Source organism: Gossypium hirsutum, chromosome A05 (genome assembly GCF_007990345.1).
Source record: "Gossypium hirsutum isolate 1008001.06 chromosome A05, Gossypium_hirsutum_v2.1, whole genome shotgun sequence".
NCBI classification, from domain to species: Eukaryota; Viridiplantae; Streptophyta; class Magnoliopsida; order Malvales; family Malvaceae; genus Gossypium; species Gossypium hirsutum.
The window spans coordinates 36,771,770-36,799,229 of NC_053428.1; the positions used below are offsets into that span (position 1 = coordinate 36,771,770).

Sequence of the window (27,460 nt, forward strand, 5' to 3'; positions counted from 1 at the left end):
AAAATAAAGTCAACCAATTACTTTTTCAAAAAAATAGTTTCGACAACTCTATTTAGACCCAAACACAATCGCAACCTGCATATGAGTTTCCGAGTACATCAATACCCCAAGCTAAATCTTACGATTTGAAGTTGGACAGTGACAATTTTGAGCCACAGTTTCAAGGCTGTTCCTATTGTCCGGAATGCCCCGTTCCAGTTCCCATTATTAGCAACCAGGGTCATCAATCATCGATGAATTGTTTAGCTTTGCACCCCAATACTCCACACTTCCTGGTCAAACTTTTGGGAGATAATTTTTCGACTTACCTTTTTACACCCCAAGGTTTGTCTTTGGATGATAAAAATGCAGGTTTGGGGGAAGAAAATATTGAGCTCCCAATAAATCGTCGCCAAAAATTTGAACGTCAACGAAGGGCATCGCAACGTTTCACCCCACAAACAATTTCATTCAAATATCAATTATAATTAATGTAAATTGAAATTTTTATTTGAATTTGTATTTTATTAAATTTTAGGTTAGTTGTTACTATTAATTTAGATTATATTTTATCATGGGTTGGGTTTATATTAGCATATTGTAACCTTTTTATAAATGTAATTAATGATGTAGGTCCAAGAAGAATCTTTGAATATAATGTATGTAATGATGTAGGTCCAACACTAGATATAAGCTTCAATTTTCCAACTTCAACTTCTATTTTCATTATATTAAACATGAAAATGTTTTTTTTTTCTTTATTTTAGAAAAAAATGTTTTAAATTAAAAAATTTGATACATGCATATCCAGTTGAGTACAGTACTAGCTTGCAACGGCACATGGCTTTTTTCCACTATTAGTGCACATGGATTTTCTTTTAATTTTGTTGGTTAATTTGAGGCTGAATTCAAAAGGTTAACATATTTTGTAGAATATAAAGTATTTAAGTTTCGTTTGTATTTTTAATTAATTTCAATATGATTTATGGATTACTTTATTAATTTATTTATAAAATTCAAAAGGTTAGCCTATTTTAGGTAAATAGTAACACATTTTTCGTAACTTGTCAACGTTAATAAAATACAACAGATAATATTTAAAATATATTCAAATTTCAGGTACATTGATTTATGTTTACATCGACCACGACGACTATCCAAGATAAAATTCTTGATGCAAGCACTTGTTTCGATTGTAACCAACTGTTCTGCATAGATCGTAACATTTTGGTTCACTCTTCTCCCTCAAATCCATGTGATTTTGAATCCTTTTTGCTTGCGACCAACCTTTGGACACTCTACATAGCCCTGGGTTATTATACAGACTAGAAGCACTGTGTGGGTTACTACCTGATGTCAATGTTACTCCATAATCACATGCTTCTACCCACCCATTTTTCATATCAAAGTCAAACTCATGTAGAGAAGATCGTTCACCCACAGACACTCTTAGAACCTCTATACACGGGTCATGAACTCCATATTGTTGATTTAATAGAGTGATAATTTGTAATGACTCAACATCCGCTAACTCAACGAACAACTCAATTGGTTCAACGTTACCATGTGAGTAATACAATGTGGTCATAGTCTCCACGTCATCATCCTTGTCACATCTCCTTATTTTGCATGGATTTGACTGAACTGGAAATTTGTAGAATAATCCGGACACCCTCCTCCCACAACGTTGAGTGATTTTTGCACCAATCTTTTGTTTGATTTCATCAAGTTTTACACTTTTGTTAAACTTCGTTCCTATTTGATGGCGCAATTCAAATATACTACCAACTTCTGTATAGCAAATTACCCCATCTAAATGGACATAAACAAAGAATTGATTATTCATCTCTTATACTAAACCTTTAATATATATTAAAAATAAAAAATATATATTAGTTGCTATTAAAACCATTCATACCATATTAAAGCAATAAAAAAATTGTATCCAACAAAATAATTTACATGTCATACTAGAAATTACTATCAATATATGGTGACATAATTATACATAATAGTAAAATAAAATGAAATTACATGAAAAAAAACTAACTAACATTACCGACTCAAACTTGATTTTTAAAATGAAAAACAAATATTCTCGATTTCAATCTTGATTTCTAATAGCTGTCGGGACCCAAGTTTGAGACTTTTTTCCACCACTTTAAACATAAAATTTCTCTCGTTTAACTTTAATAAGTCATTTTTTTCTCTCAGTTTGTTTCAGAACTAAAAAACAATAAGAGATTTGTATTTTTTTTTGGTAGGGAAGCAAGGTTTAAAATACTAAGTTGGTGTTGCCACCCTATTAAGCAGCACCACTACTGTTGATGTGACTGATCGATATACACCCTTACACATGCCAATCCGTGCCTTTAATGTGTCAGACGACACTAGTTAAAAAATAATATTTTTTTAGTATTTCTTCAGTATTTTAAGAAAATACTAATAATACGGTTTTTAATTTGCGGTCTCACCTAACAAAGTGGCGACATCACTTAATTTTTTTTCTCATCTGAAATGATTGGCTCATAATGAAGGTATTTTTTAAGTTGGTGTCGCTTGATACATTAACCACACCTAAGAATATTGTTTAAAATAAACTATTCTCATAAATAATTTGCAACTTACCTATTTTCGTAATTACATTTTATGTTATTAATGTAAAAAAACCTTTTTATTAGAAAAAAAAAGTTTTTTTTTTAAATTTTAAACCAATTGAATATTGACTTTAATAAATGATTGTTCCAACCGCTTTAGGACAATATTGGACTGACGGAAAAATGGGTCAAACGGGCGTAACTTGCAAAATGAAAGGTGAACTATGGGGCGCCAAAATGTGTGCTATGGATACTCTTCAATGCATAAGTTAATGATGGTTTGATGATTTTTTTTTTTTTGAAGGTAAGGAAGACAACGAGAGGGTAAAAATATGGGTCTTACCTTTAGTTGGAAATCCTTTCTCAGTAGCTGCGTTCTAAGTCTTAGACCAATGATTACATTTGAGCTTATCTTAATCCTTCATTAACACCATCTATTAGGTCCAGTGCCTGTTTTATGTTAGAGTCGAATTGCTTTATTTGTATTTGTTGAGGTTTTGGGCCATATGACCCATTTGGCTATCTTGGGTTTTTTCTTTTTGGTTAGCTAGTATATCAATATATTCTCTTTTAGGCCTAAGCCAAGTTATAAATTAACGTGGTGAGAACCTTCATATGAATCCAAGAAGTATAGTGTATTGGATCTGGATCTTCTAAACGTTAATTGTAACCACTAGCTATAAAGATCCCAAAAAGGATGATGGAGTGTGGTGAAAGGTTTGCTTATATTCTTTGAAGGATTAGATTATATCTCCGGAGGGATTGCGTTATATCCTCTGAACGATTGACTTATATTTGTGATATTGAGTTATATCCATTGAAGGAATGATATGTGTCCTCATGTTAGGGGATAAATTTCAAATATATAGTTTGGGTAATTTTTTCATGAACCTATTTGTTAACCTATCATCTTGACGTATAATTTATCAATAATTTTCAACAATTTCACTACAAAATCTTCTGATTACTACTACTCTCTATTTCTGCCAAGCATTTTATGAGGGTGAAAATTTTAATTTCTCTTATCTTTTATTTAGTTTTCCTACATTCTAATTCTCATGTTCCCATTGAACAACAAAAATTTTATTTTCCCACATAGATATTAATATTTTTATGCGTTGTTCTTAATAAAAAATATATATAATATACCTCTTTACTTAGTAGAGATATGAGTAACTATCTTAATGGTTCAAATAATACTTACACTCTTAATATGCAACGTTTTAATTAAACATAATTTATCCTAAGATATATACTACTTACTAAAAATCTAATTTTATTGTATAGTATCATACTGTTTAAATTTGAGAGAATATAAGATAAGGATATATAAATAAGAACCAAACTTAATGAAAAGGTCGAATAAATTGAATTGGTAAATAATATCATTCCCAAACCTCTTAATATAAGACCCAATCCCAAAAAAAATTAAAAGTTCAAACAAATCTATTATATGTAAAATAGGAGATAGATAAATCAAAATGATTTTCATGATCTTATTGACACAACTAGGAATTTTTTTTTTATGATATGTTTCTAATTGAATAAAATCTTAATCTATTAAGCTAGTTAATTTGGATATATTAGTATTTAACAGTTAGAATTGTTTACTACTTTTCAAAATACCATTTATTTAGGACAACAACTTATATTTAGATCTTATTATGGGTTGCACCATCCCTTTTAAAACTTTGTTCTTTTTTTGTATTTTCTCTTTTGCGTCTTACAAAGATCAGTTTTTATGACCGAAATAATATTACAATTATGTTTTTTTCGATTGCTTGTTTTTGCTTGTTTTTCTTTTTTGTGTTTCTTGCAAGGGCGGTGGAAGTCAACGGGACTGTTGCTGCCATCTTGGTGCAAGGGGGAAGGTTTCGAGCACCGCATCTGCTGACACGTCGAGGAGCGGCACGGCAAAGGGCTAGGGTAACTAGGGTTCTGCTGAAAGATTATGATTTCGGCCATTAGGCCTCTTTTTGTATTTGGGCTTGTAATAATTTTTAATTTTTTTGGTCCTCGAGCCTTGTAAATGGACTATTATTTTTTTTTTGTTTTATTATTGGACCCGAGTAAAACTGAGCTCTTACACTTAACATATCTAAACTTGAGTACGACAATCTTAGTTTGTGAAAAAGTAAAAGAAATAAAACGAATATAAAAGTATAGATTAGCCAGGAAGAAATTATTGACCAAAAGTTAAATAGGCAGCAAGCATGGAAGCGAGAGGAACAGAAATATTATCATCTATTAGCATGGTAATTGGAAGAGATTCAACCACAGTTGCCACTAGAGAAATTAAAGCAACCCTATGCATTGTATACCCCCAATCCAATTGTAAATAACCCAGAGCTGAGTAGTAGTACAGCATCCTACATTCATTCACCAACACAAACTTTTATTAGCATTAATATTTGGACAAAACTTTGGAATATATACCATATAATTTCTTATTCAATAAATAATATGATATAACAACTTGATTTAATGTAATTATATGCATTAAATTTTGATTTAATTTAGTTTTTACCTATAATTAACATATAAAATTATTTTATTCCCTAGTACCATAATCAAAACTGCAATTAACCTGACACTCATAGTCAATGCAACATTAGTTTAGAGATATAGTCTTTTAAATTCATGAAAAATTTGTAGTAAAATAAAATATACTTATATGTAACCAATTATTTTGTTTCGGAAATTGAGATAAAATTATAAAATTTTGTATTAAATGTTTTATCTTAAAAAGGTTGAAATTGAATTAATAAATTTAAAATAGCCATTATTTAACTAAGAGGCTAAAGGGCCTTAATTGAAATATTAATTTTTAAGAAAGAAGAAAATTGCAATATTAAATTGTAGGAAATTAATGGAACTCACCCAATAGAAATGATGAATCCTGAAACAAACATGGAAATGCTGCCAACCCAACTCTTACTTTGATTATAAGGAATCTTGGACGACCCATATTTTCTACCAATTATATCTGCAAAACCTGTCCACCACATTCCTTTCTATAAGTTTTTAATATTAAAATAAAATACCTTAATGGGTATCTTCTGTTCAATATTTATTTTTAATTTTTATAAATTATCTGAATCCAGAATATTAAATCTGTCAAATTCATATCGTACCCAAATAAATGCCTAAAGATGGCATTAATAATTTCACTCAATAACTGCAAATTGATGATGAAACTACTAATGCATCAAGGACAATGTTTTACCACACTCCTTTCTATAAGTTTTTCAATATTAAACTACTAATAATGAAATTACCTAGGGTTTTATATGGAAAACAGAAGTTTTTGCTAAAACAAATCATTTTATCTTTTCAATTTTTCTAACTAATTTTTAGTTTTTCTTTTACAAAATTACTTGATTTTTATAAAAAAAATATGTTTTTACAAGAAAAAACCATTTTATTTTTTCAATTTCCTTTATATATTTTCTCTTTTTAAAATCACTTTTTGTCTTAACAGAACAAACTTGAGTTGTATATGGAAAAATCATTTTATCTTTTTAATTTTCTTTACTTTTTAAAATTAATTTTAGTTTTTTTCAATAAAATGGAAAAGTCTCTACAATTGGATAACTTAATTACCTATAAAATTCAGTTTTTTTTTAAAAAGGGATAAATCTCAAAACTATATATGAACTATGGTTTAATGTGCAATTGTATACATGAACTTTAGTTTTGTGTAATTTTATATATGAAAATTTTGATTTAATCCAATTCTTATAAATTATTAACACAATTGTTCATATAACATCATTTTATGCTTATATATTGCATACATAAATAATTATATTTATCTAATATAAAAATAAATTGATGTATTTATTTCTTTAAATGTGTATGATTAAATCAAAATTAAAGTTTCAAGTATACATTTGAACCACAATCAGAGTTTCACATGTGTAATTGCACCAAATTAAAGTTCATTATGCAATTGCACATTAAATGAAAATTCAAAACCTACTAAAGTTGATTGACTAAAATGAATATAAATAACATAATTTAACTCCAAATTAATAGCCGATAACCAAAATAAAAACCGTTTTTAACGGTAGTGCTTAAAATACATTTTTTTTTTAAATTTTCAGTGCCCAAAATAAAAATTTATAAAAAATTAAACAATTTAGCCTTACTTTTTCTTTTATATCATATTATATTATATTTTATATTGTAGTATAATTATTGATTATATAATAAAGGAACAAGAGATTGGATACCATCACCGCCGCACATATTTGCCAAGCAGATGACACCGACAGGGGATTCACGCCAAAACGCAAGAGCACATAACATCAACATCGCAACATAATACAAAGGCCCCCTAAGCAATTCCCTGCAATTTAATTAAAAACACACTAACACATTTGAAGATTAAATTTGAATTTGCATAATCACAATCAATCAAACCAATATAAGTCGGATTTAACAGTAGAAATGTCTGCCCTAGCTGCTTTCCTTTTTTAAGTTAGGTACTTTGAATAAAATAAATATATATGTCATTGGAAGGGGTTTCATTTCATACTTAACAATTCTAGAAATACCAGTTATGTACATTGAATAAACTAAAATGTGTGAAAGAAAAGAAAATCCAATCCGGCACCACTCTGCCACGCCATTTAAAATTACTGCTTGAATGTCCTATGTATCTTTTGTGGTTTTCTAGTACGCCTATATTATATATTGAAATTATAATTATATATTTTTAGGATATGAAATTAAGAATTATTAGTAAATAAGTGCTGTAGAGTAATTCTATAGCAGTGTGGAATGATTGGTATAAAACTGAGCTATTTGTTTTCAACATTAATACAAAGGGTGGGACAAAAACAGATCATAAGACTATCTCTGCTGTCTCCCCGCACTTCAATCCATAGCTATTCTTAAATTTGGAAATTATTTATGTTAAAAATTATATATATTAAATAGAAAAGGATTAATTTATAACATTTTAATGATACAATTATTATAGTTCATGCTCTATTAATGTAAATCAATGCATCTTAAATTTGATATAAATTTAAAACTTTTAATTATTTATTTTATATAAAAAAATTCAACCGTTAATATATATTAATATATAGAGTATTTTTAAATTTACATGCATTACAAGTATAATTATATTAATAAATTCAACAATTAATTCATTAAAATATTAAAATATAAATAATTACCAACGTATTTAAAATTACTTTAATTTTTACCCTATACAAATGATTTCTCCCCTTTTAATTTAATTAGTTCACACTGTAGTAAGGTGCTGAAGGATCTCTACACTAATCTCTGCTTGATTTGAGGACTCGACTAAGCCTTTTTATTTATTAAAAATGAGTGCAAATTAATTTTTTTTAATACTAATTAAAAATAAAATAAATAAGCTAACATACTATTCGAATAAAAAATAAAACAATCAAATTGGAGTAAAAAATGATATTATGGTGATAGAAAAATTACTTGGGATTTCCTTCTCGAGTAACAGATTTGATCAAGCTTTGATCGTCACTCAAAGAGAGACCATGAATTACAAGCCTTAAGCAATTGATAAGTGGAACCAGAGATGCAAAGTAACGAGCTTCATCGGCGTTGCTATTTTTTAAAATTTAAAAAGTATATATATCAGCTATAATATTAATCAATTTAATTAATAAAATAATGCAACCCAGTTTTTTTTTTATTCACCTGAAAATTGGCCAGGAAATGGCAAAAAGTAATCCAGATAATATATGAACCAATTTTCTACTTAAATTCTGTTAAAATAATTCACAAAAAGAACCGATAAAATGAAATTAAAAAATTCTGATAAAGTGAAAGAGAGATTTTAAGAAAAAGAAAAAAAAAACCTGTTGAATGAGCTCCTTTTGAGTGAGAATATCGAAGGTGAAGACGAGAGCATAAGCGCCAGCAAAGACAGAGGCGGAAGCAGCGGTGTCTCGGAAAATAGAGGCGGTTGCAGCGGTGGCTGAGAGTGCGGTGGCGCGTTGGGGCGCGCGGTAGAGAATAGGGAAACGGGACGTGGTTGGGATGTGAGGAGAGAGGAAGAGAAAACGGGGAGGAGGAAATACGGCGGAATAGACGTGGCGGCTTAAGATGGGATGAGTGAAGGATAAGGAGAGGCTCATCCTAGCAGCGGAGAAACTGATGAAACAGAAGAGAGAATCTAGAGCGAGACCGCTGAGCTCTCTGCTTTTGATGTATATTTTGTTGAACCAAGTGATCTTACCTTCCATTTATGTAATGAATGGATAATTTTTATTGAATTGGGTAAAATTTGCAAACGGCAAAGATAAAGAAAAGAGTAAGTTAAAAGGAGGACCAATGAATGAAAGTGAGAGAAATCGACTAATTTTACTCAGATTGATGATGTCAGATTCCAAAAGAATTTACAAATGTAAAGGTAAAAAGTACCACTTTTGACCTTTTAAGTGGAAACCCTATAACTTACATGTGACCCAAATGAACTTTATTCAAGGGGTTGAATCCAAAATCAGTTTAAAATAATTCAAAAGAATAAATAGTCTATTGATTCAATTCTAAAAAGCTTTGCTTTTGAAGATAGTTGGGTATACTTGGATGAATACTTGTAAATTGAGCAAGTGTCTCCTTTGAAGAAGGCTGCTTTAATTAAGGTTGAAAGTTTAATTTAATTTGAAAAAAATTTTAAATTGATTGAGTTGATGAATTTTATTTTATCAATTTAATTTGATTTAATTTTTTCTCAAATTCAGTATAATTGTCCAAGTTAAATTAAAAAATTAAACATGTCAAATTAAAATATTATTCCAGTATAATTAATTTCATGTTGAAACATATAAATTTGAAACCATATATATTTAAAAAAATTTAAAGCAAAATAATAAAAATATATATATTTGAATCATTAATTAACTTCTTTAGGTTCCCCAAATTACTTATCTTAAATTTTTTTGTTATTTTTGTTGAGAGAGACCAATTTACTCATTTTCAAACTTGATAGAGACCAAAAGAGTATTTACACCAATCTATTATTCGAATCATTCGAATCATTCGAATTATAAAATTCAACTTGATTTAAACTCGAAACCCAAATAACTCAATTCAATTAACTCAAAATTTAAATTTTTTAATTTTTTCAAATCAAATCAAATCAAATTCTACTTACCTAACTTCAACACCTTTACTTCTTATCAATAAAAACAGAAATAAATCTATTTAAATGATTGTACTAGATATAATTTATTAAGTTCGGCCCATATATTTTAAGATATAAATGCCCCTTCGAGTTTGCTTTACTCATTTCCTTTTCCTATTTTAAAACTCACCGTTATTTAATAATTATTAAAAAGCATTTTTTAATTAATTAATGTATTGGTTCTAAGTTTAACTTATTTTATTAAGTTGTTTGTTTTTATATAAGTGATTTTAAATTTAAATTTTCTTGATAACATAACTTGTTTTTTAAGTTTTATTATCAGAAATACGTCACTTAAGATAAAAATGAGACCCCAAACAAGTTGAGCTTCATTGACTTCTTAATAATATAAGTTGATTTTATTTTAAATCATAATAATTTAAAAATTAAAAATTAAAAAAAATTGTTTGTTAAATGTACTAAAAGTTTCCATGTAAAATAATTAAAAAAAATCAATTGAACTCATATTTGAAAACTGCAATTGATTAAGCCCTTGTAATATAATTTTTTGTCGAAGCCCTTGTAATATGTGAATGTATGAATGTTCATGCTGTAGCCTTCGATAATGTGTAGATCGAACGGGCAAATCACGATACATGAACTTATGTGTAAGTCCATGAGGGAGAAACTCATGGCACCTTCTGTGAAAGTCTGTCGAGACATTAAACACGTGATTTTGTATGTTGCCATTGTGGCATACTCTGTTAAGTCTATTTGGTAAAATATGATTTTTTACTCTTATAGTAAGTTCTGGATAAATTTTGATTGCTTTGTACTGCTATGATAAGGTTAAGATACGTCTGGGGCTAAGGTAGTTGAATAACATATGTGATATAATTGAATAAATTTTGAGGGAATTTCTTGAAAATAAGTGTGTATCTGTATGTTCAGAAAGGGTATTCACCATAATATCCTGTTAGTTTGGAATTTGGGTTAGTTTGGAATTTGGGTGTGTTTGTAGTTATGAATGAGATAAGTATCCCTTAGTCTAAGTTTGTTTGTACCATGCAAGGTCAAATCAGAGTTATCTGGTATCTGCCATATCTGAACAATATCATGTATTTTTTTGAAATCTTATGGAATCTAAGTCATTGTATTTTTGAGTATCTAGGGTTCTGAAATCAAATTGTGTAAAATTCATTTGGATGATATATATAATTCATTATTAGTGTGATCTTGTATGGTATCAAACAAGAATATGATTTGACTAGTAAACTGATAGTATTTTAATCTGTGTGAGTATCCGTCAAATGTGTATGTATCCGCCAGTGAACAATATCTGTGATCAACCATTCTGAAATCAATGTATGTATAAAGAGATTGTCTGTATGTAGCGGCTTCTGAAGAGATATTCTTTGAAAAGTACTTGTATGGTTCTAAGAAACAAAAGAGATTAAGGTAATGCTTGGAAGGATCCTAAGTTAATTAGGTAGTTAAAAGAGAATAAGTACTATTAAGAGTATAGTAGTTAGTGTGTAAGTGTTAGCCTGAAACTGCGATAGCATCCGCCCAAACAGAAGTAAGTGGTTAAAAAGGGTAGTTGGCATACAAATGTTCTTAAAATATTATCTACCAAGGTATTTTGTATTAACTCTCACTAAGTTCTCTTGAGCTTACAATGCTTGTTATTGTTTCAAGTGATGTGGTAACAGAATGCGCTAAGAGGGACTATGCTAAGAGTTCGCCAAGGTAGCGATGAAGCGGGTTATCATGCATACAGTGGAAAAGTGGCATATTGTAGAGTTACGTCCTAAGAGTCTGTCTTTAGTAAATTTATGTGTTGTACTAAGTGTGATGTAATAATTCAATTCTAAATACTTACTTTTGTTTATTTGAAATTAAGTCTTTAAAAGAAGTGATAAGAATAAGGTTTGAAGTAAAGAGTGTTTGTCTACGGTTTTGAATTTCATTAAGTATATTGTGTAGTAACACATGATATTTGAACCCGATGAATCGGGTTAGGTTAAAGACGTTACATAAGTAAAATCCTGAGTTCAAATAGACAAGGAATTGAAAGCTAGTGCATTGGGTATACGAATTCTTAAGTATGTAGCATCGTTCACAACAGTGAAATTCATAGCCCGAGACATGGGTAAATGATATCCTCTCATTGGCATTACATGGTTGATGAAAAGTAAATGTGGCCACAGATCGTTCTTTTTGTGATGAATGGCTTGATTACTATTTGATAGTAACTGACTTTTGATGAAGGAAGATGTAATGATTATAATGATGTAATAATCCAAAATTTATGATTAACGAAAAGTGTATTTTCGGGTCTCCGTTTCTGAATAATGGATTTGTAAATATTTATTAGAAATATTTACAAAGTTGATTGTAATGTTAATTAGATTTTAGTTAAGTGAATTAGCTTGAATTAAGATTAAATTAAGTTTGAGGACTAGATTGAATATAGGGTAAAAGTTGAATTAAAGAATAGAGAAAAGTCAAAGGACTAAACTAGCAATTAAACCAAAACATGACAAGTGTATGGTGATGGTGGTGACATGTGGATTAATTAAATACATATATTAGTAATTATTATTTGCTTATAATATAAGTAAATATATTATATTATTATATTATTATTATAAACGTAAAATAAATAAATCAAATTAATACAATTGTATGGTAATAAAAATGTACAAGTGTAATAAATACATACATACAATTATAATATATATGTATTTACTTATTATTTAAGAAATAAAAATTATTATGTTATTATAATATTAAATTAATATAATAAACATAAAGTAAATACAAGTGTATGGTGTAGGCAATGACATGTGTAGTATTTATGTACATATACTTGTAAAAATATTATACATATGTAAATAATAATTAAGTAATACTTAATATTTAAGTAATATATATGATATTATATTATAATAATAAAGTAAATAAACAAAAGAATAAAAGAAATGAAAGAATAGAAAAGAAACAAAATGTGAAACGAAAACAGAGAAGAAAAGAAGGAAAGAAAGAAAAGAAAGAAAGAAAGGGAAATTAGGGATTTCAAGGTTTCAAGTTTAATTGGTAAGTCAATTTAATCCATTTTTCTTGTAATTTTTGAGTATTTAGAATCCTAGAACAAAGTACTACTTGATTTAAGTGGAAATTTTGAAAGTTATTAGATTTCTAGATATTGCTCATGTTGAACAAATGATTGAATTAGGGATTAAATTGATAGAATTCTTATTTAGAATTGATTAAAAGATTAAATTGTAAAGTAAGTTATAAGTTTTGTGTTTCAAGGACTAAATTGAAAGAAATTTGAAATTAGGGTTTTATAATCAACATTGGATATTTATGTTGAATATGCTAAGAAATTGAGTAGAAATAAAGTATGAATTGAGTTAGAAAAGTAACTGAATTTAGTTAGGAACAAATTGAAAATAAGGTAAAAATTGAATAGAAATTCAATTATTCAATATAAACTAGTATTGTATTAATGACTATAAAAATTATTTTAATTTTCGTAGCTAACGTTGTTTCAGAAAACCTTGGCTAAGGAAGGAAAAGGCAAAATCAATGAGGGTTAGCTTGGAAATTACTGTTTGTATTTCTATAATCCGAACTTAATATTTAATTGTTGAAATTATTATTTAATATGTATGATAAGTGCATCGAGATGATTATTTGAATTGGAGTGAATATTGGTTGAAATTGAAAAGTGAATTTAATTATTAATTGTTGTATTTTGATTAAATATTATGGTAAGTAATATAGGTGAGAATTATTTGTATTGTGTTTTACAATTGAAATGGATTGATTTGGTATGTGATAAATTTATTGAATTTATATGGATATATGTGATTGATATGAAAATTGAATATTGAATGTATGTTATATTGAAAATTAAATTGATTGGGAATGTGATGAAATAAATATGAATATGTGATTGATGTGGAATTTGGAATTTGGAATATTTGTTACTGAAAAGTGAATTGAATTGTATTGAATTATGAATTTATGTGATTAATTAAAATGTGTATTGTTTCGAAAAATTGAAAGTGAATTGAATACCCTATTAACTGTATCGGGCTAGTCGGATATAGTTGGCATGCCATAGGATTGGAAGTGTTCAGGGATACTTCAACCTTGAGTCGATGAGGCACTATAAGTTTCGTACTGTTACTTCGACTTCGAGTCAATGAGGCACCATGTGTGTCATACTGCTACTATTACATTAGTTTAATCCGATAAGGTACTGAGTACCGTACTGTTACTGTTTTCTTCAGCAAAGCCGATGAGGCACTGAGTGCCGTACTGGTGTGTTGGTTGGATTTGTGTATCCGTCAATGTCTGAGTCATGTTAATAGGGGTAAATAAAAATACTAAATGACTGATTTCTTTAATGATTGATTGTTACTGAATAATAAAGATCAATTGATCGTTACCGAAAAATACTGACTGTTATTGAAATAGATAATTACAAAATACTGATTGAGAAGTGAATAGTTGAATATTATTTACTGATATTGAACAGTGAACTGAAGTATGAGTGAGACATATGAATCATGTATCTCTGAACTTATTTATGAATGGAAAACATTATCGTTCAAATGATTTTTGAATTTATTTTGGAAAGCTAATAAGGTTAGTAGATGAGAAAAATTGAGTGAATTATAAAGGATTTATCTTTTTAGTGAACAAATATATATTTGTGATTGTCATATGATTTTTAAGTGTATGTTATATTATTAAGTGTTCAGATTATAGAAATACCACTGAGTTCATACTCAGTGTACGGTTTGTTTCCATGCGCAGGATAGGTTAAAGTCAGATCGTTGTATCAACATCCCAGGTCGATCCCGAACTCAACGTGGTGAAGTATATTAATTATTGGTAATGGCATGTATCTAAAATGTCTATGTATGTCATTTTGGATTGTCAAGGTAAGGATGAAATAAGTAAATTTGGATTTGGTAATAGTATATGGTAGGAATTGGCTTATTTGGTAAGAAATTTGAACTATTTGATAATGTATGTGAAATAATTAAAATGTTTCATCATATAAGCATGTAAAATGTCTAATTTGTCATGTTTTGAGTAGATTTGAATGTGATTTAAAGTGATTGAACTATATTGACTGGTAATGCTTTGTAATCCTGTTCCAAGGACGGATAAGGAGTAGGGGGTGTTGCAAATGAGATAAAATAGGATCGTATTAGGAGAACAGATATTATCCCAAAGAGATTAAATATATCCGATGAGGGAACACACTTATGACTAGCTCATTGGACGAGCACTGATCGGGTTGCTTTCATAATGGCATGTTGTTAGGGAGAGCTTAGTCACAATACTATAGTGGAATGACTTTGTGGCTAAATGAGTTTATAATTAATAGGCAAAAAGTTAATACTTAATTATAAATCAGTTGAGCCCTAACCGCATATGTCCAACTGATCCCTTTGTTAGCTCGTTGGACCCAGAAAGGAATTGTATGTTGAATCAAATGAACAAAAATGGATAGAAATGGTGAAAATGAAAATAGAGAAATGAAATTATTTGGAAATGATTATTTGGAAATGAATATAGTTTTCTCCAAAATGGAAATAAAAAATGAAAATGACCTAGAAATGAATTTATTTTTTCGGATTAAATGAAATTCAAAAATGAAAATAAATAATTTGGTCATAGTAAACCCGTTGAATGTAGAAATATTAAATATATTTTCTTATATATTCTTTTACAGTAAAGTCGTCATGATTTTAATGGAATTAGAATTGGGTTGAGAAGATTATTTAATTAAAAATAAATTGATATGTTTATTTTGGGAAATAGAAAAACAAATATCAGGTTTTATCGAATTATAAAGTGTTGGGTTAAAAGTCCATGAAGTACTTGTTATTGGACTCGATATGGAGGGGCTTAAAAGCCCTTCAGGTTAAAAGGAGAGACGGGAGAGACGGTAAACCCTAGTGTTATTAGTTAGGGTTGTCGCCCCCTATACTTCTACTTAGACTAGGAGTTTGTTTTTCTAGTTGAAATAACCTTCTACAATTCAACAAGGGTTTTACTTCTTCTTCCTATAAATAGATGGCATCAGTAGGGCAAAATACAGAACTTTAAGATATTTTTACTCTACCTGAAAATAGATAGAATTTTATTCTCTAAGTATTAAACCTATTTTTCTGAATGACAATTCTATCATTTTTTTATTGAGAGGAGATATTTCATTTTCACATTGAAAAAAAAAGAAAACTATTTCTTATTTTGTGTTTGATTCGAATCGTTCGAGCACACACTCGAAGCTGTTCGTGGTACGAAGATAGCGGAGAAGGTCATTCAATTGAAATCCAAGAACGACAAGGATCCGTCTAGCTGAAAACACAAGTGCGATTTTGATAGGGAGTTTATCGCTATGAATATTAAAAACCGATTTTGATTTTCAAAAAAAATAATTTTTTGTTGTGTAAGAAAATCGTTTCCAAATCGAATTTTTTCCAACATCACAGAAACACACAAACAATTAAAGTTCCTAACAAATTCAATGTAGTGTTTGGTCCTAATGACTATGATTTTTACTAGAGCTACTTTTTAGATTCATATTTGAGATTCCATTGGGTTGGATGAGTAAGGAGGTAGCAGTAAATTAGGAGAGGCATTGGATGAAATTTGTCTATTAATTGGCGGCAATAGTTCCAAGGGGATGAAGTGAGTATATTCAGCTTAGGGTGGTGATTGACATCTTGAAGCCTTTGAGGAAGGTTATTTTGAAGGGCATGAACCATGATGGCTCTGATTGAGGGGCGATTATAAAATATAAGAGACCTCTTTTTTTCTGCTACAAATGTGGAATTATTGACCAAGTTGTTGAGAGTTGTAGTATGACAAGTATTAGAAATACAGTGTAGGAACCAACCCTTAATATGGAATTGGGTGTCTGTTGTTGATTATGAGATCATCGAGAGGGGTGAAATCAAGTGGTAGAGGCAATATCAAGTTCCTTCATGCCAAGGCTTAAGGGTGAACATTCTGTCAGTTTGGTCAATTCAATTTTGTTATACCAAAAATTGAATAAACTAAATTATCCATGTAAATTGAATAAATTGAACCGACTTTGGGAGCATAAACGAATAAACTGAACCGAAAAATTTCGATTCAATTTGGTTTTGTTTGTCGGTTTTTAGATTTTTTTTAGTTGGAAAAAAAATTCTAATTGAGGTACTTATAACTTTATTTCCTTTAAAATGTTCTCACGTAATTGTCTTATTTCTTCAATTTATTATATCATATTACTTTTAATTTTATTTCTATTTGAAATTCATTATAAAAATATTAAAAATAATGGTATAAAAAGCCCTCGAACTTAAAAAAAACCAATTAGGCCTCTACGACATTTTTGCACCCAATTGAGCCCTTGAACTAACAAAACTGGCCAAATAAGCCATTCGACTAACATTGATTGTTACGGTGCTATATGATCGCTAACGACACTGATGTAGTGCTCCATGTCAACAATAGTTGTTGATGTGGTAGTGCCACATCAACTATCATGTCAACAAAAAATCAAATTTTTTTTAAAAAATAAAAAAAAATCAAAAGGAATATTTAATTTTTCTACTAGAATTGTTCAGATTCATTCATTTCAAAGCTTAATTTTTTAAAAAAAATAAAAAATATATTTTATAAAAGATAATAAATTTGTAGAACATTATTAAAATTCATTAAAATATTAAATAAAGTTCAAAAAAGTAAAAATTAATTTAAATGTTAAGTCCAGAATAAATCTAGACAAATTGTTGTCCATATACATTCAAGACGATTTTTCTAAACTATATAAAGTTTAAAAAATATTAAAAATTAATTTTATTTAAAAAACTTAATATGCATATTGATTTTTTAATACTATTGGTACCTTTTAGGATGAATACAAAATAAAAAATATTTTATAAAATAAATACAAATAATTTTATTTTATTAATCATATGTATAATTTTATTAATCGTATGTATAAAGCTTTTTTTAAATGTACAAATATATCCAATTAAAAAGGTGTTTCAAATATTTTATAGCCTAAAAAATTTAAATAGTTGGATATATCCATACATTTAAAAAAGGCACCTTTACACATACTATTAATAGAATTAAAATTATTTATAATTGTTTTATTTTTTATAAATCCTAAAAGGTAGTTATAGTATAGAATTAAAACATCGATACACGTATTAATTTTTTAAAAAAAATTATTTTTAATAAATTTTTTAACATTATATAATGTATAAAAATCGCCTTAAGGACATATGGATGATGGGAGACGATGGGAAGCCAAATCGAATGTACTACTGAAATTGGAAAATTAAGGCAAAAATATGATAAATAACACTTGGGAGGCTAGGTTCTACTATGCACCAGCTGAATAGAAATCCAAGATGTTTGAACAAATAAAATTTTAAAAGAAAATAGAATAAGAAATTACAAGCTTTGCGTGGCAAGTGAAGATAAAGAAAAAACTTAAACAAAAATTTGGAAAGAATATATATATATATATATAAAACCATGTCCATGAGTTTTGTTTTTCACTTGGTTGTTTCTGCTTTGACAAAAGCAATGCCAATGAATGATATATGTGAGCTCCAAAGGAACCAGTTACTATCTTAAAGTCTTTGGACGGCTGAGTAAGAGATGAACTTGAATGGTTGACGACTTTTCAAAGGAGAGTTGGATGCGAGTGTTTTCAACTTGATCACAACATGTATTTAGATGCTGAGAAATATGGTGGAGTTTTATCGAATTAGATGTTAGAGTATTAAATTCGGTAATTGTTCTTATATTTAGATTTGGACTTGATAATTTTTTTTACATTAGACTCCAACTTTTTTTTGTCTAAATTAGACCTTGAACTTGACAATTATTCTCACATTGAGGCTTAGACTTGGTAATTGTTTCTATATTAGGGTTTAAACTTTAGAGTTTTCAATGACTAATTTGGATAAAGAAAAAGTTTAAGTTTCAATGTGCGAATATTTTCCAAGTTTAAGGCCTAACTTGGACAAAAAAATTCAGGCCCTAATACTGGAACAATTGACATGTTTAGAGCCTAACTTGGACAAAAAAATCCAAACCCTAATGTAAGAAGAGTTGTAAATTATATAAATTCAAACCCTAAAATGTGATTTAACCATTTTATAAATTATAAAATTAAGTTTTGAATTCAAATTATAAAATATGTTTGGAGTATAGATTATAAATATATAATTGATAAATTTAATTTTTATAATTTTGAAGATAAAATATTTAAAGGATAATATTACAAGAAATAAAATAAAATAAAAATAATTGAAAAATTCTTATCTACTTATCATTTTCCGCATTTTTTTATTAAAAAATCTATCAATTGTTTATTATTATTATTATTATTATTATTATTATTATTATCGATTACCAAATTGTTTAAATAAATAAATTAATTATTGAATATATTAAATTTTAATTAATTTAATTTTTTAATGGGTTATCAAATAAGTTTTTAGGTTTTTTTAGATTAAAAATTTATAGTATGTTTGGTTTGTTAGACTGGAATAAAGAAAAAATGTTTGATTGATTGAATATAATAGAAAAAATGATAAGAATGATATTATACAATAATTTAGTAATAAGTGCAAAATAATTTTTTAACCCTTGTAACTAAACAATTAACAATAATTTATACAATTTTTTACAATTAATAAAATATTTTTAAAATAACTATATATATTATTTATTTTTTAAAACAATGAAATAATATATCTACAATTTTTAAAAATAAATCATATTAAAATTATTTAATTTCTATAAAATAATGTTTTTAATTTATTATTGTATAAATGAATATGAAAATTTAAATGATTACCAAAGTTATTAATATTTAAATATGAAAAAAGAATTATATTATTGTATGGGTATAAGCACCCATTTATAACTTTTTTTGAATTCTTTCATTTTCACTCCCTCACTCTCACGTCTCCTCTTCAAAGAAAAAATATCTCTTTCTCTATAACCTGAAAATTACAATCCTTTTTGTTTTAAGTTTTAGGCCGTCGACCACCATCCGTCGCCGGTCAACTACCCAGAATTTAATCAAACTTTATCTAAAGTTTTATCTCCAACTCCTCTTTCCATTTCTTTGATTAGTTTTTCCTAAAAGCCCCACCAAAATTCATAGATTTACACATGCAATTGACCACCATTTCCTTACCTTTCTTTCTCTCCACAAAAATTAAAGCCCCAAATGATACTGAATCACTCCCACCAAAAAGCAAAGTCTGAAACAGCAAACAACAAAAATCACCAATGGGCAAGGATGGAAAAGGTCACCACACTTGAAAAGAAGATAGGATGATGAATTTCGGCTTTCGCAAGGGCGTTGAGTAGGTTGTTAGATTCACAAAATACTACCATTATCTCGTTAAAGTAGTTGGGGGAGGGGGAGGGGGAGGGGGAGGGGAATACGCATTATTTGATGATAATGTTGAATGGATAAGGGAGACATTTACATCACATTTGGTTGGGTGAAGAAATAGTTATCTAATAATGGAATAGAGTTGTAATTAGTTTCGATTGTTTGGTTTAATGAAATAGAATAGAGTTGTAATAGTAGGTTTAAATGATCAAAGTACTATTAATAGAATTTTTTTTAGGTAGATGATTATTATTTTTGTTATTAAATTTTAATTAAATTATTATTAAATATATTTTAATAAAAATAATAATAAATAATTTAATCATATTTTAACACGATTATTATTAAATACAATTTAATAATATTTTTAATATAAATATTATTAAAATATGAATTAATAAAAATCATAATATATAATATTATAAAAATAATATATAACCTACTTTATTATTTTTAAACTACAATATATATAATGTACTAAAATATCATTATCGAAACTAATAGTTTAATTATTTTCTAAACTAAAAAGCAAAAGATTAGAAGTAATAAATAGCTTGAGAATTATATTTTACATCCAAACATAATGTTCATACGTTAACAAAAAGTTACATGATGTCATTAGCTTATATGACATAATCTATTTGTTAAATTTTACAACATAAAAAAGTTACAACAGTCTATAGCATTCTATCATGTTATTATACAATCCAAATATTATATGTACAAAATAGTTGCCAAAACATCACCAATACAACCATGATTTTTAATGGTTAGAAAGAAATATTCTCACCCATTTCAATTGCACAGAAGAAGGTAGACTAAAGAAAATGAACATTTGTGTTAGATGGTTTGAAATTTTGCTCAACACATGATACCGCTCATCATTAGCTAAGCCTTTTACTTTACATAAGACTGGATATAATTTTTGAGCATTTTCTTAAAGCACTTTCTCGGAGGCAATGCTCCTACTTAATTTAAAGTCAACAGTCCGTATGTTTTCCCCCCAATAACATGGCAGCATCAGTAATTGAAGTAGAAATTTGTTCACTTCCATAAAAAATCTTTTTTTTTTCTTTTTTGAAAATGTGGAACCATTTTGGTTTGACTTTGACGGTTACTATTGTGTAGCCCAGACATTCACTTCATCCAAAGAAACATCATCTTCGCATCCATGGTAATTGTTTCCTTCTTCAAGATTATTTGCAGTAGCTACATCCTCAGCATCTATTTCTTCAACAATATTTACAGCTGTTTGAGCATCTTTCCTAATGGCTCAATCTTTTGCATATATGTAAGTAAGTTGGTCATAATAAGGGAAACTGCGATGTCTGAATTGACCGGCTGCTTTATGACTCTATAAAAAAAGAATGAATCCACATTAGATATAAGTTTGGTCAAAAAAAGATAATAAAGACAGGAAATAATTCTTACACTTATATATGAATTCCATACAACATCTTTAGCAACAACCATCTGTCTATGCTTGTCCCAACCAAATTCGCTATTGTCTTTTCCACTGAGCATGTCGTAAATGATAGCCTAATCTCTTTTCAATGTCCTAATCCTTGATTCAAGATTAAGTTTAGCCTTCAAAGTAGCATGAGGTAAAACTTTTTCTAACATTCTTTCCAGCTCATTTAAATAACCAGCCTTGAATCTCATATTTGCGTTATAGGTTCCAACATTGTACAAGTCAACCATACGGGCAATCAATGCAACATTTTCTTTTGGAACCCATTTCCTTTTGGTTCCTCAAGAATTTTGGGAAGAAGCACTTGATTATAAAAAGCCTGACATAACTATCTTAAGAAAAAATGTAAATTAAAATTAGGTACGATATTATGAATCAGAAGGTTGACACTTTATAAAATTATAACACACGACGAATCAAAAGAAAATAAATTGAAGTTGTAATTCAACAGGTCCAGTATAATACATAAAGACAATTCAAACAATACCAAATTTTCGTAAACTAGATACATGAAACAACATAAACAAATTAACCTTCTACTATATTATTTTAATAAACCTAAATAATTTCTAGATGCTTGCCATTTATAGATCATTTGATTTGCTAGTTTCATCCTCCAAGTAGCCTATGTATTCGATGGATGAATATTTATGATATTCGGTTCATTGTCATCTATCACATTACTAGGTAATCCTTCTCCTAACTCCGCTTCAATAGAACTAAGACTCATATAGGTTCAAATAAAATTATGGAGCAAACAACTTGAAATAATGATTTTATTGTGCACCCTCATAGGATAGAATGATGGACTACTAAGTATTCCCCATCTAAGTTTTAATAACTCAAATCATCTTTCACTAACGTTGTATGCTGAATCATGTTTCATATTGAAATATTCTTCTGGAGCATTTGGTTGGTAACCCTAACACCACTCATTCAAATGATATATTTTTCCTCTAAAAGGCGCAAGAAGTCTCTTACAGTTTGTGTAATCAACATCAACCAAATAATAACAACCTATAAAAAAGAAAAAAAAAACTATTTATCAAGGTTAATTTTCCTAAAAAAGTATGATCTTAAAAATTAATTCAAATTCCTCTAGTTCTACACTTTAACATGATGAACTTTTAGCCCATGTCTCCTACTAATGGCATCTCGAAGAACCCGTCCATTAGTAATAGAATCTTTTCAACCAGGAAGGACATAAACAAATGTATATCAAGTGTACAAACAGCTAACATATTTGTTGCTATGTCACCTTTTCACATTCGATATCTAGGTTTATCAGTTTTTGGAACCCTAATCTTGATGTGGGTTCTATCTAAAGCAGCTAAGCAATTCTACATCACATGTATAAAACCTCGGGTTAGGATACTATATTTAAATCTAAATAAACTAAATTATGTACGAGCTATATATAGAACTCATTCCAATACCTTGAACCATTTCCACCTTGTGTCTGTAGAATTAGCTATAATTGACTCTATTTTTTTAAATAGCACATCTTGTAAGCGTATAACATCATTTAAAACATTGTGAAATGATTTCTTAACGGTTTCCCCGAACTTATTAAAGTGATGCTTGATAACTCAGTTTTTAAGGTGGTGAAAAATGATATGTAAAAACATTGACACTTGTTCATCAACAAGCATGTTCCTTGACGACTTCAATCCTCCTAAAATTTGTAACATCTCACATAGTTTAAAAAAATAATTTTATTCATCCTAACTTGTTTAATACAGGTCTTCTCACTAGCATATGCAAATCTTTTCAATAATATCATTTTACATAAAAATCTAAACTATATTATCTAATCCTTGGTCTATAAGTATGTAGGCTATGGGCAACACCTAATGTAACTAAGAACCAACTCGTAATTGTACACATTTGCAACCATACTGTCAATGCAAGACTAATTCTTTTACGCATCTGACTTTGTACTATTAAACGCAGACGAGACATTACTGCAAGATATGAAAGTGTCACATATCTTCAAATCATAGTAAAAGAGTCACATTTCTTCAATACAAATCTCAATAATAGTAAAACAAAATCAAAGAATTTAATTGCAAAAGAACTTACAACGATTCAGTGAATATAAGAGGCTCAGCTGAGGGTGGAAGAAGTAATCAAGCAAGCCAAAGAAGAAGAGGAAGCAATAGCACACTACCAAAGAAAAATGAACAATACATATTAAGAATCTTTACAATACATATTAAGAATCTTTGCAAAGCACAAAATAAAAATTACAAATATCTTTGCAAGTAAAAAACCTAAAATTCATTTCTTTATCAAATTTTATTCAACAAAACTGGCTCTTTATTTAGCAAATAATAATGTCTTGAAAAAAATTATAGCTGTATTAAAAATGATATTTAAAGATAACTAAATTACTTTAAAATATTTAAAGATAATGTAAATAAATAAAATTAAAATAACCAAAAATTATAAACTCCAACGTTCCAATAGCCCATGAAGTTGATTGGGTTACGTTTATTACCAGTGCCGGGAATGGTCTTCGGTCTTAGGGCTAATTAAAAGATTCAATTTTTACTTAAGATTTAAAACTTAGCAACTAAGATACATATTACTATATAAAAAGAAGAAAAAAGACAAGCTAAATGTAAGTTAATATTTCTTTCACAAAATATATACCCAGGGAATTACCATATAATTATTAACAAATTAATCCCACTAGTTGTAAAATGAATTACCAATGGTAAAATATTATACAAGTCATTGTCTTATATATTGAATTGCATTTCAATCCCTCTATTTGAAAAATAAAAAAAATGGTCCTTGTACATTACAAAAAATGAGCAAAATGACCCATTAGAATAACAAAACTAGATAAAGTTGGCATAGCATAAATACCCCAAAGTGCATAGCATCGACTCTGGAAAGAAAAATGTCAAAAAATAGTTATTGATTTTCAACTAATAACTAGTGTATGTTTGTATAAACTAGATTAAGATGGCCCATTTTCACCTTTTTACTTCTATGACTACAAATAAATAAAATGTATTGACTGCAATATGTCTTAATCTCTAAGTTCAAAATTTATTACATTTCAACCAAAGAGAAAAATGAGTGCTCTGTAAAAAGATTTCAACCAAGGATAGAGAGAGGAGAAAATTGGTAAGAGTAATGCCTTTAATAAGACGAAGTTCTTAGATAAATTAGAATAGTTATAAGCAATGTGGACTTGTAAACATGACATCTTTAACAAAGAAATAAGAAAAAGCTTCAATAGATTCGGTTAAGACTAGTGACCCTCATCTAGTTTAAAGTTCCAAATAGAAGAAAGTAGGACTCAAAATATTAATGATGAACATCTAAACAATTGTAGGTAAAGTTTTTGTTTCTAGAATTTACATTAAGCAATAAGTATAGGGTTTCATTGACTCAGTAGCTTGAAGTATGCAATCCAAAAATGAGCCAAAAATAGTTTAAGGAAAAACATAGAACCAACCAAAGATCTTATATAAGAGGGATGATGTTTAGGTTTATTCTCATACCCCTAGGTAGAACCCAACTCCCATTCCCATTTTAATAGGAATGGGACTCCTACTTTTTCCGACGGCAGCAAAAAATCTTCGTCGTATACCTGATAACCTCATTCACAAATGTTTGCCAAAGGAAGATATGATATATGTATCTAAACATAAGACAACTATTTCAGCTAGGCAATTAAGATAAAACAATAAATTCATCCATAAATGTTAATAAAAGAGGTAGATCAAAACATTAGTAGTACATGAACTTTTTTATATGTTTTGCTTAAAAAAATTAGCCTTGAAACTTTATGCAAATCACTTTGGCTTCAGAAAAAGAGCAGAAAACTTATTTGAGCTAAGATTTGACAATAGTTGATAGTATAAGAAACATTAAACATGGTGTAAGCTTTAAACATTAAACATAAATCCATGTTAAAAAGAACATGCACTGGAAGATAACGTTAATTGTTTGGTCATTTTAGTCTTCGATCCAACAAACATCTAAAGATCACAAAGGACTCGTTTAGTCTTAGACGAGACAAACATACTTACGATTACAGAACTCATACATAATAACTTAATCTTGCAGCAAACTGAGAAGCCTTATGAAAGAAAGAAACAGAAAACTAGTATGTTATAAAAACTTGAAAACTAACTAAAACCAGTAAATTTGCACTTAATGCCAAATTCCAAGATAAATATATATATGCCAACCATTAGCTTGAATAAAAAAAAATCCATTCAATGATATCTTTAGCACATTGATGCAAAACATTATGAAGCATGAATTAAAAATTTATTTTGCGCAATGTGCATGTCATGGTAATATGGCATGTTTGGCTGGAAATAACATCGCCATATGCCAAAATTCTATTATAGGATAAAGCTAAGTTAAACAACTCAAATTCTACAAGAGAACATTAAAAAGATCAATAACAAGGAAATTTCTAATTAATCGCCCATAATGAAAGAACTAAGCAAAACCTAGATCATAAATTGAAGGAAAGGCTCAACTAATGTTGATTTCAACATTTTCAAGCTTTTTTTCCTTTTCAAAAAAGGCTATTTTGTCACCAAAGAAATAAACTGAAAAGCCTAAATTAGAAGGAAAAAAAAGTAAACCCTTATTTTTTTTACTAAAAATAGATTAAAAAGGAAAAAAAAACTATGCAAACAATTAGATACTTTCAAGCTTAAAACAATGAAATTGGATATTAAAAATGGCTAATTTGTCACCAAATAACCAAATAGAAAACAGTAAATTCCTATTTTTGTTTTACTAAAACTGAAGTACCAAAAAAAGAAAAGAAGAAAAGATCTACATAAACAAGTAGATATTTTCAAGCTTAAATAGTCACTCAAAAATTACATGTTTTTCCTCAAAACAAATTCAAATGCAATAAAAATGGCTAAAAAGACAATACCCAGAAACAAAAGAAAGTGAAAATCAAACATTAAATCACAAAATACAAGATACCCATATCTTTATTTTGAAAGAAAAAGGTAAAGATCAAAGATCTTATAGGAAAAAATAAAGAAGAAAAAGAAAAGATACAAAAAGGGAAAAAAGAAAAAGAAGAGAAAATACCTAAAATTGAACAGGAATGAGAAGACAGGGTTGGGGGTATGGTGACTTGAGGTGCCTGGTGAAGGAAAGTGGTAAAAGGCAATAATGGCAGGTTATGATTTTTTTCTTTATTCCTCAGTGCGTGTAATTATAATTCAATGGTGGGAGTAACGAATGACATTCGATGTTTTTGGGAAATAAAAAGCTAAATAGACATATTACAATGAACCAAACATGTGCATTGTAGTGGACCAATAGACTCAGGCCTAAATGAATTGCTCATTCCATTCAACTAAATAGGCTGTTAAAGAATAAGGTAGTAATAGTTATTCTACCGTTTAACTCATTTAATGAAGCAAACGTGATATTAAATTTTCAAGTATTGGGATTTGGGTTTGAGTTTGAGTTTTTAAGTTAATGGACTTCTGGCATGTTTGATTCATTGGAATGTAATATGATTATAATAAAATAGTCATTCCATAAGAATAAAATAGGACTGTAACGGAATTGAATAGATATAACAGTGGTTTGATTGGATAGGATAGAATGAATATTGTAACAGTATTCATGCGTTTTGTTGAGAGAAAATAGCTATGTAATAGCAAAAAAAAAATTGCTTAAATGATGAATATGCCATTTAATAAATTAAATTGTGTTTTTATTTTTGTAAAAATATTAAAAAACCAAAAACATTAAATGTTGAAATGACAAATATACCCTTTAATTAAATTTAGTGATCATTTTATAATTTTTTGATATTGAATAATCAAAATGTA

The 27,460-nt window shown here is 28.3% G+C and overlaps 1 protein-coding gene and 2 long non-coding RNA genes across 7 annotated transcripts; 1 reads left to right on the forward strand and 2 right to left on the reverse strand.

Annotated features, from left to right (window-relative positions):
* Window positions 1–4,720: 4,720 nt before the first annotated feature.
* LOC107904332 (phytol kinase 1, chloroplastic) lies at window positions 4,721–9,112 on the reverse strand. The gene is made up of 6 exons (XM_016830671.2): window positions 8,432–9,112; window positions 8,271–8,338; window positions 8,046–8,177; window positions 6,812–6,927; window positions 5,457–5,571; window positions 4,721–4,945 (listed from the first exon to the last, which is right to left on the reverse strand). Exons 1-6 carry the CDS (start codon window positions 8,816–8,818, stop codon window positions 4,759–4,761), a joined length of 1,005 nt encoding a protein of 334 aa, XP_016686160.1. The 5' UTR covers window positions 8,819–9,112; the 3' UTR covers window positions 4,721–4,758.
* A 3,638-nt stretch (window positions 9,113–12,750) lies between these two features.
* Window positions 12,751–14,728, forward strand: LOC121229095 (uncharacterized). Its single transcript, XR_005926592.1, has 3 exons — window positions 12,751–12,798; window positions 13,260–13,317; window positions 14,533–14,728. It is a non-coding gene; the product is annotated as an uncharacterized lncRNA (long non-coding RNA).
* Window positions 14,729–20,968: 6,240 nt separating this feature from the next.
* Window positions 20,969–26,948, reverse strand: LOC107904331 (uncharacterized). 5 transcript variants are annotated; one of them, XR_001686189.2, is made up of 5 exons: window positions 26,706–26,948; window positions 25,139–25,278; window positions 23,703–23,786; window positions 21,581–21,948; window positions 20,969–21,503 (listed from the first exon to the last, which is right to left on the reverse strand). It is a non-coding gene; the product is annotated as an uncharacterized lncRNA (long non-coding RNA). The 5 variants fall into 5 exon arrangements; XR_001686190.2 differs by having other exon boundaries at window positions 25,139–25,227; window positions 26,706–26,946; XR_001686188.2 differs by lacking the exon at window positions 25,139–25,278 and having other exon boundaries at window positions 26,706–26,946.
* Between the last annotated feature and the right edge of the window lie 512 nt (window positions 26,949–27,460).

What these genes read in the sequence shown, in the direction of transcription:
- LOC107904332 (XM_016830671.2), bottom strand. Translation starts at nt 8,818, where the DNA reads ATGGAAGGTAAGATCACTTGGTTCAACAAAATATACATCAAAAGCAGA. An exon ending in ACTCGAGAAGGAAATCCCAA is followed by an intron (nt 6,928 to 8,045) that starts GTAATTTTTCTA and finishes ATTAAATTGCAG; the next exon opens with GGAATTGCTTAGGGGGCCTT. An exon ending in GGATTCATCATTTCTATTGG is followed by an intron (nt 4,946 to 5,456) that starts GTGAGTTCCATT and finishes GAATGAATGTAG; the next exon opens with GATGCTGTACTACTACTCAG.